General features: G+C 44.9%; 2 protein-coding genes across 2 annotated transcripts in view; one reads left to right on the top strand and one right to left on the bottom strand.

Moving 5' to 3' along the window:
• Window positions 1-12,362, bottom strand: part of ptger4b (prostaglandin E receptor 4 (subtype EP4) b) — a 164,012-nt gene that overhangs the window by 52,018 nt on the left and 99,632 nt on the right. The window lies entirely within an intron of this gene.
• Window positions 2,411-12,362, top strand: part of lamc3 (laminin, gamma 3) — a 62,731-nt gene continuing 52,779 nt past the window's right edge. The window contains exons 1-2 of the mRNA XM_083670662.1: window positions 2,411-3,061; window positions 8,413-8,717. Coding sequence (XP_083526788.1) covers window positions 2,689-3,061; window positions 8,413-8,717 — 678 coding nt within the window. The 5' untranslated portion in view covers window positions 2,411-2,688. The remainder of the gene's footprint in view (window positions 3,062-8,412; window positions 8,718-12,362) is intronic.

Below are 12,362 nucleotides of genomic sequence, written 5' to 3'. Positions count from 1 at the left end.
GCGAGAGAGGTGGAGGGTTGAGAGGGAAAGAGGGAGAGGGAGAGGGGAGGGGAGGGGAGGGGAGGGGGGGGGCATGGAAAGCGGAAGGAGAGGGCACACACGTAAATTTATTTATTTATTTATTTATTTATTGGCTATGAATTGATCTGAACACAGAGCAATTTACTCGCAGTAGAGCTGGTTTTGTCCAACTGAGTCTTTGGCATTGGCCCATAATCATGCCTCCACGTCAGGTATGCTGCTGTGGGCTGTATGGTTACAGATCAGTGGGGGGGCAGCACTTCTACCCTGGGGTGTCTAAAGCGCTCTCCCTCGCTTCCCTCTTTACCACATGCTGAGCTCATTTAGCCCGTCTCAAAAATATGCCTGGGCTTTGAAGTTAGAATACTGTGGCCTATTTTGAAGCGTTTTTTGGGGGGAATTTGGTCCCTGCACCTTGGTTATTGTGTCACGGGTGATTTTGTGTGATTTTGCATGATTTTGCTCTCGGATGAATACAGTGTGTGGTTCTGTTTCTCTGGCCGAACCAGACATCCTAATCTGTTGTTCTCAAGACTGCTGTAGAATAATAGAATAATATTATTCACATACCCAGGACTGATTTATGTAAAGCCGAGCTGTAGCTGTGTTATTTCTCCGTGTTTTTGTTTTGGTTTTGGTTTAAAATGAAATCAGATAAGTGTGAACACATGTTCATTCTAATGTTAGTCTCTTATTAGCCCATATGGGCTGGGTGCCACTGAGGTGCAATGACACTTAAATACATAGCAATCAACCAACCAACCAACCAGTCAATCAATCAATCAATCAATCAATCAATCAATCAATCAATCAATGATATAGATCCACATGTATACAAACACAGATGCACATACTGACATCCATACAGTATGAACACATGCAATAACTAACCAACCCACTTCTTGTCATTATTAACACACTGCTGTGTACACACACGCACACACACGCACACACAAACACACACACACACACACACACACACACACACACACACACACACACACACACACACACACACACACACACACACATACACACAGGTGCTGTAATGCACCCCCTGTTGAATCTAACCCAGCTTGCAGAGGCATTAGTCTCTCTCTCATCATAATAGGAGAACCACAGGCAGTCAAACAGAATTTAAGCCAGCCCCCTCTCGCCTGCAGTCAGCAGAGGATTTCACTGCAAATTGATGTGGTCCCCTTTACAATGTCCCTGCCTGAGCAGTGACAGAGCTGTAATAAATTAGAGCAATCACAAGGAGATATGGGAGAGGCTTGGCTGTAAATCCCTCTGGATCATAAATCTACAGCATCCAAACGCCTCCATCCACACGGCTTCTCTGTATTCCCTTCTCTCTCTCTCTCTCTCTCTCTCTCTCTCACACACACATGCACACACACACTCCTTGCAGACATACACATTTCCCAGTGCTTTTTATTTCCTCCCTCTCATTCACACTCTCTTTCTTCTCCTCCCAGCACTCTTACAGTCTCATCTGCCTGCTCTCTTTCTGAATCCTTCTGTCCGTCTCTCCATCCATCTCACACATCTTTTAACCTGTCTTGTGTCTGCTAATGTCATCCATTTCACTCGTACAGAGCTTTACACTCTATTCTCAGTATGACTCATCACCAGCCTTATAACATTCAGTGACCATTTGCAGGAACCTTTTTTTATTTTTTTTATCATTCTATTAGACACTTTTGATGGAGAGAAAAAAAAAATGTGGATGTTAAAATCGGGCACTTGTCAAACAGAGTAGAGAAGGAAAAATGGCTGATCCAATTTTGCTCACTTCCCTTTGAAATTATTTAATGTCCCTCCCTTTTCCTCTCTAAGTGTCCCTTGGAAGCCCAGAGTGCTTTTAGCGGCATTTAGAGATATTTATGGAGACACTTTTGGCCTGCTGCAGGTTCATCTTGAACACGCTAAACACCTATAGTTCCTTGGAGGAGTTGCAGTCAGCATTTACCAGAACCCCCTTCTGTGATGCTAACCGTCAAAACATTCATCACCATAACGATGATATTGCATTTCACCATAAGTGGCACAGGCGCCTGGGTGCTCGCCTTCCTGCACAATGCAGCCACGAAGTTTAACAGCTTCAGTCCTGCCTGCTACATTATTCAAAGGTGTAATTCAGTGGTTATCACACCTGTTTTTTTCTCTTCCATCTGATTCAATTGTGCCTCTGCAGATTCCACTGGTGACTCTGTGGTTCTTGTTGTGACCAGCAGGTGGGGAAGTTTCCAAGCCCCGGATTCTCTCCTTTTCTCCCCCCTCTGTCGTCCCTCCCCTCCCCTGACTCTCTCATCCTATCCCTGGCGAGTGGGGTTCCCTGGGTAACTTCTCTGTAGTTCACAGAGAGGAAACACATGTTTGAGAAGAAAGGAAGAAGGAAAGAGAGTGAAAGAGAGAGGGACAGAGAGAAAGAAGGAACAAGGACACAGGCCTGAGAAAAGAGTATCTGTGGGATTACTCTTCTGGTGTGAAGGTCCAAGTGTGTGTGTGTGTGTGTGTGTGTGTGGGTGTGTGTGTGTGGGTGTGTGGGTGTGTGTGTGTGTGTGTGTGTGTGTGTGTGCGCATGTGTGTGTATGCATGTACTGTATGTGTATGTGTGTGAGTGTGTGTTACCATATGTGTGACTGTATGTGAGTGTCAGTAGAAATGGATACCGCACAGATCACCCCTCTCCTCCTCGCCCTCCTCCTCCAATGCCTCTCCCTGGTTTCGGGGGCCATGGACTCCTGCTACGACGACCAAGGCACCCCAAGCCGCTGCATGCCCAAGTTTGAGAACGCGGCGTTCAACCACACGGTCATGGCCTCGAACGTGTGCGGTTCCCCACCAGAGGAGTATTGCATGCAGACGGGCTCTACCCGGTCGTGTCACCACTGTGACGCCTCGGACCCTGGCCGCAGCCACAACGCCAACCTGCTAAACGACTTCAACACAGAGGAGGAGCCCACCTGGTGGCAGAGCCAATCTATGTTCTACGGTGTCCAGTACCCCTCATCTGTCAACCTCACCCTACACCTAGGTAAGATCGACGCTCACCATTTACAGCGGAGGCCGGTGGAGGTAGAAATCGGAGGACGGGCTCATTGTAATGCATGGAATGGAATGATACAGGTGCATGGAATGGAACCTGTACCACTGGGGCAGGTTCATCTCAGGTACACTGACGTTGTCTTCACTATGAGTTTGACTTGTCGCCAGTTAGAAGTCCATAAACCTCTAAGATCACCTGAGTGGGAACATTTGTTCACCACGCTGTGTCTGTGCACTTTTACAACATTACACAGTATTTGATGCAGGCTTTTGCTATTGTTAAAATGTGTTTTTGACTGATGTTTGAACCCTCAAGGCATTGCCAAAAAACCTTTGTTGAGTTTGCCTTTGCACCCATTAAGTTTCTGTATTGTCAAATAATTTCACAATTTAAGAAATACTTCGCTATGAGAGTCAACAACTCAGAAACATAATCCTCTGAAGTGCCAATCACACAAAGGGAAAATCTTCAATGAAGAACAGCTGTCTCTGTCTTTTGTATTCCCGCTGTAATGATTCAAAGCTTCATCTTCAAAACCCACTTCGCCCCAGACGTGGCTTAAAGTCACATTGTTGGAGTAATTGCAAGCATACCGCCTGTGTCTGGGAACCTTTTAAAATGGTCTAGGGAGGAATACATTATGAGAACACACAGATGCAACCAATATAGGGCTCAGAGCTCATGCTTGAAGGTGGTTTAGACTCTCAGAGTAGGGGAAGAGGGCACAAACATGTCATCATTAAGACTAATAGTCCATCTCACTACTAATACCATTGCTCCCACTAATGCAGCCACCACCACTAATGTTCAACTGCTATTTTGAGAATGGCAATATCATATAACGCGAACAAATGTTATCATGATGACTAAAGTGCTTCTAAAAGAATTGAGGGCGAATGTCGGACACCATTAGGATGTTAACCAATTACATGGCTAAACGTTTTTAGGTCCGAGACAGAGATATGTGCGCCATATCTAACTCCATTGACAGTTGATGTTACAAATCATTCAGAACCAACCTTTCTCCCTCCAGACCTGCATTCTCTTTCTCAAGACTCACTCTTCCTCCCATTTATCTTTGTCTGCATGTGACACGTTGAGCGTGTAGTGTGAGCTCCAACCCATCAGTCATACAGGACAGATCCAACACAGAGCAGGGAATTCTCCTTTTGCTTCAAAAGAGGAGAGAAAATGATGACAGGGCTTTAAAAAGCCAAACCTATGACTGTGGAGGGACTCTGCTTGAGTCACATGGTCTGGAAGCAGGAAGCTAGTTTTTCAGTCTGTGTGTCAGTCTCATCGATTTTTACTGAGGGGAGAAGCTGTGGCTCTGGGCTTTGTTGTCTATAATCTTTGGTGAGTTCTCTCAGGGAAGATGGTGGGGGTGGCGGGGAAGATGTATAGCCTGGATGGTTTATTATTTCAAAATCTAACCCAACATACCCTGGTATATCCCTTAGACCATGTGGGCCTTAGCTTCTCTGGTCTACTGCATGGTCACATTGTTCAGCCCATAGCCTCTGGGTCGCTCCTGGACTCCTGGTTGCCTGGAATCACTAGAGAGAGAGGCTGTTTGTGTAACAGAAAAAATTCAATTTGACATCCGCCATCCTGTCTCTCTCTCTCTCTCTCTCTGCCCAGGTTGTACTGTTCCTCTATATTGAATACCCAAGGCCCATCTGGGGTCCTGTCAGGGGGCTTTCCACATGTCTGTTCTCTTTTTGCTCTCCAAACAAAACAAGCTCCCTCTGAGGGGGTATAGGGGCAAATGCTGGGACGATAAACACAGAGAAACACACCAGCGGGGCGCAGGGACACACATTGCAGCCAGGTCAGAAATGTGTCTGTGCATGGAGGAAAGGAGAGGGGGAGGGTGGTCAGGCGGAGTAAACAAAACATGATGTGGGAGAAGAAAAATAAAAAGAGCACTGGGCGGTCTGGTGGTATGGAATTGGGGTCAGATTTTTCCCACAAAGACCGTGACAAACAAACACACACACACACGCACACACACACACGCACACACACACACACACACACACACACACACACACACACACACACACACACATACACACAGCTCTGCAGCTGGTTCTCATTCACTGATGTTAAAAGAAAGACACTTCCTGTCTTAGATGTAAGACGATGATAAAAGCCTGCCAAAGTTGGCACAGCACACTCCCAGCCACATTACTGACCTGTCCTCAAGAGACAACACACTTAAAGCAAAAGTCTGAAACCAAAGTACTAGCAACTACTGAATCAGCACATGCTGTAGCCTACAAGCAGTTTAAGGTAAGATATTCATATTGCAGCGGGCCGAAAACATTATATTCTCAACGAATGGCAGCAGTTGTGTATTTCCTTTTTCAAACACAAATGTAGACAGTTCAGTGATGTAATCCCTAGACAGCTTCCAGATAAGAAGAAAAAAAGTCTGTTCCTAAACCCACGGAAGGAAGGCACATATATGAACTTGCTGAATATAAACACAGCTGTAAATATTGAGTCTAGCGCAGTGATGGTGAGTTTAGTTTCAGTCTGCCCTCTCAGGACGAACTAATAACAATAACTAACAAATAAGGTGGGCCCCACAGCTTAGACCCTTAGAGGCAGACATGCACATCCTCCATCGTCAGCTCAAATGTCTGCCGCTCAGTCCTCCCAGACTGGAAAGGACACAGTCATCATTGGGGGCTTATTCATTCTCATTATGGATCCTAAATGTCAACATAAAAGTCTATTGCAATTCTGTGCATGTAGGGATGTAAAACACTACAAATAAACAGACCAATATTAAGTTGTTGTTTTTTTCTTGTGAATTGTACTTTTTTGTGCAGATTTATTCTCCAACAGTCTGCTCCTCTGCAGTGTGTTTTGGTTTCAGTGTAAAAATGTATTGAGGCTGCTCGAACGTGACGCCACATATATTTTCTCACGCCAATTCATTGGCATGGTGTGTTAATTTCACGTTGCATACACTAGCAGTTAAACTTCCTAGGAGGAGAGAAACGTGCTTATGCTCGTAGAAATATGGGCTATCCGACGGGAGGCAATGCACTCACCCCTGTGCCACCATAACCTGTGCCACCATAACCTGTGCCACCCTGATCAAGCCATGTAATAACACTCTTTGCCTAAGATCCTCAGTTCTTTTACAGATTTGATGGCTTGAGACAATTACATGTCATGCAATTGATGCTGCAATGTATCTTTTCTCTTCTTTTGTAATATCATTGCATGCAATATGTGAAATATGATAATGCAATTTTTATAATGTTTATACATTTGGAGTATAATATTTCAGTACTCTTTCGACCTCTGTGTGAACCTAAATTATGCAAAGTAATATTTCAATGCTTATAAACACCATTAATTTATTGAAGACATGCAGGACAGCATTTTTTCTGTGAATTGTGTACCTGCACCCCTGTCTCCTCACACTCACACTCACACACACACACTTGCACACACACACACACACACACACACACACACACATATGAACAGGCTGGTGCGTGACATCAACCAGCGTCAAACACCACAGAAAAAAAGTCCACTAATGTCCTTTGCAATTAGACAGAATCCAATCACAGAGGACATACTCCAAATGTTTCATTTCCCTCAACTTCTTTTGTCTCGTGCCAGCAGGACTAAACTCACCTCATGCGGAGAGTAAATGAAACCTAAATGATTTCAGAGCTGCTATGGGAGAGATAGCGTCGCTGGGCTGGAAAGACAAGAGAGGAAGTCTGACTGTGAGAGACGCCTGGTTCCTTGGCAGTCTTACAGGGCAGAGAGAGAGAGACAGTCATTAGCTTTGTATCAGTGGGTGGTGGCATTCCTCTACAAGTATATTGGCCCTGCAAGGAGTGTCTAAGAATATGTATTGTTAGGGCCCACTAAAAGTGTGTAGGGATGTTGTTGTTGCTGGCTTGCAATGCCTAGTAGTCACCAAGGATGAATGAGGGATAAGTAGGACCGGAAATCATTGAACACTACCAAGTCAAGAGACTCGAAACTAGAAGTCTAGTGTATGGGATGAGATTGTTAAGGCTGTTGATGTCAGCTCAAGAAATGTCAGCTCTGATTGTCACATAAGGCCAAGAGCTAGATCACTAATCAATAGCCTTTCATTCTGCTCGTCGAATCGGAGGATTATGGAGAAAAACACATACTAAATCTTCTTCTTCTGAGACGCCAGAGCCCAGTAAGCCGCGAGACGCCAAGCAGAAAGATTGTGCAATATGCAGAAATGTGTGCCTTCCCTCATCATTTAATTGAACCCAGCTTGTGAAACTGCTCTCCACTTAGTATGCAGCTCAAACCAAACCCCCAAAAATCCCAGTACCGCAATTAGACTCCAACACCAATTACAGCACAAGTTTCCAGAGCCTGCCAAATCCCTTTCGCCCCCACATATGAAAAATCGGAGGAAATCTCCCCTTTGCCCAGGATCTACCGGAACGGAGGAGAATTTACCTTCCTCTTTTCTCAGATGTGGTTTTCCTTTTTTTAGGCTTGGTAGAATCATATAATTTAGCCAGTTGAAAATCACTGTAAATCTACAAGATTTAAAGCCACACGTCTCATATTTTCATATTTTCTCTCTTTCTCTCTCTCTCTCTCTCTCTCTCTTTCTCTCTCTCTTTCTCTTTTCATTCATCTGTCTATCCCATTTATCCCTTTATCTCTGTCTCAGAAGGCTGATGGGTTGTTAATAAGGCACCGGAGATAGATCAATAAATCAATTACATATTTAATTCCATGCTATGCCCAGTACCACTGGAAGGCAGACGGTATTTTTTGATTGTTTGTTTGCTTATTGGTTGGTTTGCTGGGTGGTTTGCCACAGTGGTGTGCTCAGCATACACACTATTCAGCACTTCACTGAGGTGTACGCTTCTTGCTGGTCTGAAAACCATGCAGCTCAGATGTCAGGTTGAACTCAGTCAGTCCTGATGGAACACCAAGGCTGCTTTACAGTAGTGTCTGCTTCCTCAAGCTTACGATGGTTTACATGAGGACATTATTAATGGCTCAAAGCAGACAGTTATGTTTTGTTGACCTCCTAGTTCTTTTCTGGTCCCATTCTGATCCATTTAATTACTGTACTGTAGATATAAAACCTGGATTCCTCTCCTGCAGGAAGAACATTAATTTCCCCACGGAATCATGGGAAATTAAGCTGATCCCCCCCCCGTGTTGTCTTTTCAAATTGAATGAAAACGCCCCCCCGCCCCCCCACTGGCCCCTTAACATTCATACTGTATTTCTGTATTTGCCTTGAATATCAGTCGATCATTGCTTACATGCTGTTAACGTTTATATCTTCACAGGGAAAGCCTTTGAGATAACATACGTGCGGCTCAAATTCTACACCAGCCGACCAGAGAGCTTTGCCATCTACAAGCGCACGGAGGAGGAGGGGCCCTGGCTGCCCTACCAGTATTACAGCGCCTCCTGCAGGAAGACGTATGGAAAGGATGCTAAGGGGTACATCCGCCCTGGGGATGACGAGAGGTTGGGTCTGTGCACGGATGAGTTCAGTGACATCTCACCCCTGACAGGAGGCAACGTGGCCTTCTCCACCCTGGAGGGACGGCCCAGCGCCTATAACTTTGACCAGAGTGCCGTTTTACAGGTTAGTGTGTGCGTGCGTGCGTGCGTGCGTGCGTGCGTGCGTGCGTGCGTGATTGTTGGGTTGGTCAGAAGATTAATTACAGCGGTATTTTGAGGAGAAGTTTGTATTGTGAAATGAATTTTGACAAAAGTGGTTGAACGTCAGCATTAAAAGTTGGCCATGGATTCCTTTGTGTGTGCTCAGTGCTGTATGTGTGTCTGTGAGTGTGTGCTCATCCAGAGATGATTTAAACCTCGACAAGTGACTCACTGCTATAGAGTAGACTCTCCGCACTCCTGTGCAGTGACCTTTTAAAAACTTTCCTCCAGTTATATCCAGAAAATAATGTATCTAAATATGGCACACTTGACAAGCCCCTTCCAACAAATGTGATTATCACCTTCCAGACAAAACTTCTAGTGCCAACATCACAGGCATTTACAGATCTGACTTTGACAGAAATCACCGCAAGCCCAGACCGGATGCCACACACACACACACACACACACACACACACACACACACACACACACACACACACACACACAACTAACACAAGTCCCTGCCTCTCCAATAGCAGCTGAAGGGAAATCTAATGTTATGTTTAGCTCCGATAAACATTGATGATGCCTTGAGAGCTTTATGGTGATTTACCACCAGGCAAACTGTTGAGGGAGAAACCGGGAGGAAATGGACACAGTAAACCGTGACTAAAGATGAGGAAATAAAGCACCTGCCTGCTGGCGCTCTTCCCTTGACAGAGCCACAGCCAGTGCGTGTGTGTGCGTGTGTGAGAGAGAGAGAGAGAGAGAGAGAGAGAGAGATAGAGAGAGAGAGAGAGAGAGAGAGAGAGAGAGAGAGGAAGAGGGAGAGAGAGTGTGTGTGTGTCGGACGTGTCATGCTCAATAAATAACTAATAGACTTCACTGGCTTACCAGCTCTGTGCAATGCTTTCATTTTCAAATCAAGTGTGAGATTCACTTTTCAAAGCAGTTTGTTTCGTACACACAGTAACACCATAACAACGATGGCAATCAACTATCGAATATTTGTAGGCCTATTATTGGCTTCAATGATACAGTATATGCAGTATGTCTATATAATACACACTCACTGAGCACTTTATTAGGAACACTATACTAATACTGGGTAGGACATTCCTTTGAGATTCTGGTCCATGATGACATGATTGCATCACGCAATTCCTGCAGATTTTTCAGGTGCACTTTCAACCTGTGAATCTCCCATTCTACCACATCCCAAAGGTGTTATTATTTGGATTACACTATTGGATTCAGATTCAGTGACTGGGGAGGCTACTGAAGAACACTAAACTCTAAACTCAAGATGGGTAAATTGCACATGGTCAGCAACAATATTCAAATAGGCTGTGGCTTTCAGGTGATGATTGAATGGTATTAATTGGTTTTGGTGATGGGTGTGATTAGCACTCTTGTAGCTCTCTGAGATGTGAGATGGCATGGAGGGAACAGGTGTGACACGTGCCTGACAACCCTGAGAGCGGCGTGACACCCCGCCATCACACACACCCTCTGTGTAAGTTTCCCTCTTCACAGGGGTCCCCTTCACATCAGTCAGACAGCACGTTTAATGTGTGACATTCCTCCAACCTCTTAAAGAGAAGAAAGACTCAGTCCTCAAGAGTACTTTTACTATTATAATAATAAAGAAAAATGAATGCCAGAGCGAGAGAGACAGAGACAGAGGCAAGCAGCGAAGGCTCGTCAGCTAGCTAACACGCACGCTAAGCTGTGCGGCAGCTGTATAGAGATGTTCCACTCGTCTCGCCTGTGTGAGATCCCTCGGGGGGTCTGCGGGGAGAGAAGAGAAATGAAGTACACTATTGGATTAGGTTTAGTGTTGGTGAGGCTTGGGAACATTGTGTGGAGGAGTGATGTCGGTGAGAAGAGACATAGGCAGATGAAAGAAGGAATCTGCACAGAGAGCTGGATTTGGGTTCCTGAGCCCAGAGCTGAGAGAGAGGAGCGAGGGCTCCACTTCCTCTGTTCTGTCTCGGAAAAAAAGAAAGAATGGGAGAGAGGTGAAAAAAAAAAAACACTCAGGATAGGATTTCTGCGGCTTAGCAATAACCACTTAACTCACAGGCGAAAAAGCTTTCCGGTAGCTTCCTCGTCAAACACTAAAGGCCCCCCTCTCTACCTCCCTCCCTCCCTCGCTCCCTCCCTCCCTCCTTCACTCCCTCCACCTTTCCTCAACACTGCCCATCGCTATTTTCTTCTCCTTCTTTCAGGTCAGGGATCCTGGGTTGTTGTTAAGAAGCAGAGATTAGAGTTGTCCTGTTCTGATTCATTCAGCCACAGTAGACTCAGCAGGGCTATTTCTGTCTGTCCCATCCCAAGCTCTAGCTGCTTCCGCTTTGATTCGCCCCTCCCCAGTCCCAAGTGGATTGTTTTGTAATTTGTCAAAATTAAATATTGTTTGTTCATGGGTGTTACACAATATTGTTTAATGATCATGGCTCTATTTTGGGAATGTCATATTACATGAAGGGGGGGGTAGAGTGCAGAGTCATTGTGGGGTGATGATGAACAATGAGTCAGGGATGCAGCAAGGAGCAACTCAGGGATGAGAGAGATGTTGGTTCACTGGGGTTAGTCCGATAACAGCTGTAAAACGTATCACAGTATATTCTTGTCTGTAGTTGCTAGTGGCTAGGGGATACTTTTATCGGTAGGTATATGTGATTTTGTATGTGGAGAATGTGGATCACTCTGTGTAGGTTTTAGAGTTGTGTTTGACACACATGAGCTCACACGTGTTTGATACAATTCCTCATCCCATCCCATGCATTACATTGACCTGTCTTCCAATGTCTACCTCCACCAGCCTCCACAGATGTGTAGGTGACGGTGGTTGGGGTATGCAAGTTGATAGACACTGCCGGTTTAATTAGGAAAGTTAAGTGTTGTAGATACAATATTAGTTGAGTGATGTGTTGACTTTCACTCCACATGTGCAGCGTTCATTCTCATTAAATCCTGCTACTGTAGCTAGCTGTCTTTTGCTCTTCCCCTGTTAAAAGGGGTTGACCCGACAGTCTTAAACAATTACAGGCCCATCTCCAAATTGTCTATCCTGGTTAAGGTTCTGGAATCCCTTGTGAGCGAACAACCGAAAGAGTTCTTATCTACTAACAATATCTTATCTGATTTTCAATCAGGTTTTAGGAAAAAACACAGCGGCCCTAAAAGTAGGAAATTATTTTATTGAATCTTTAGATAACAAGCAACATTGTGCAGCCCTTTTCATTGACTTATCTAAGACTTTTGATACTGTGGATCATGCAGTATTGAAGCAAATACTAGGACTGTCAGAACAAACTGTCTGCTGGTTTGAAAATTATCTATCAGTGCGTACAGGCAGAAGGTATCACTTCTAGCTCCCTTAGTGTATACAAGGGCGTGCTCCAGGGATCGGTCCTGGGTTGCTTTTCCTTCGAGGCCAAAAGGAGACTTGTTGCTGCCACCTTTATGTCTGTGCTGGACTATGGCGATGTTATATACATGTATGCATCCAGCAATGCCTACACGCTGGATACTGTCTACCATGGAGCACTGAGGTTTATTACAAATTTTAAAGCCTTTACTCATTATTGCTCTTTGTATGCTCGGGTTGGATGATCTG

The sequence above is a fragment of the Argentina silus genome (genome assembly GCF_951799395.1).
Source record: "Argentina silus genome assembly, chromosome: 5".
NCBI classification, from domain to species: domain Eukaryota; kingdom Metazoa; phylum Chordata; class Actinopteri; order Argentiniformes; family Argentinidae; genus Argentina; species Argentina silus.
This window is presented reverse-complemented; position numbering and strand designations above follow the sequence as displayed.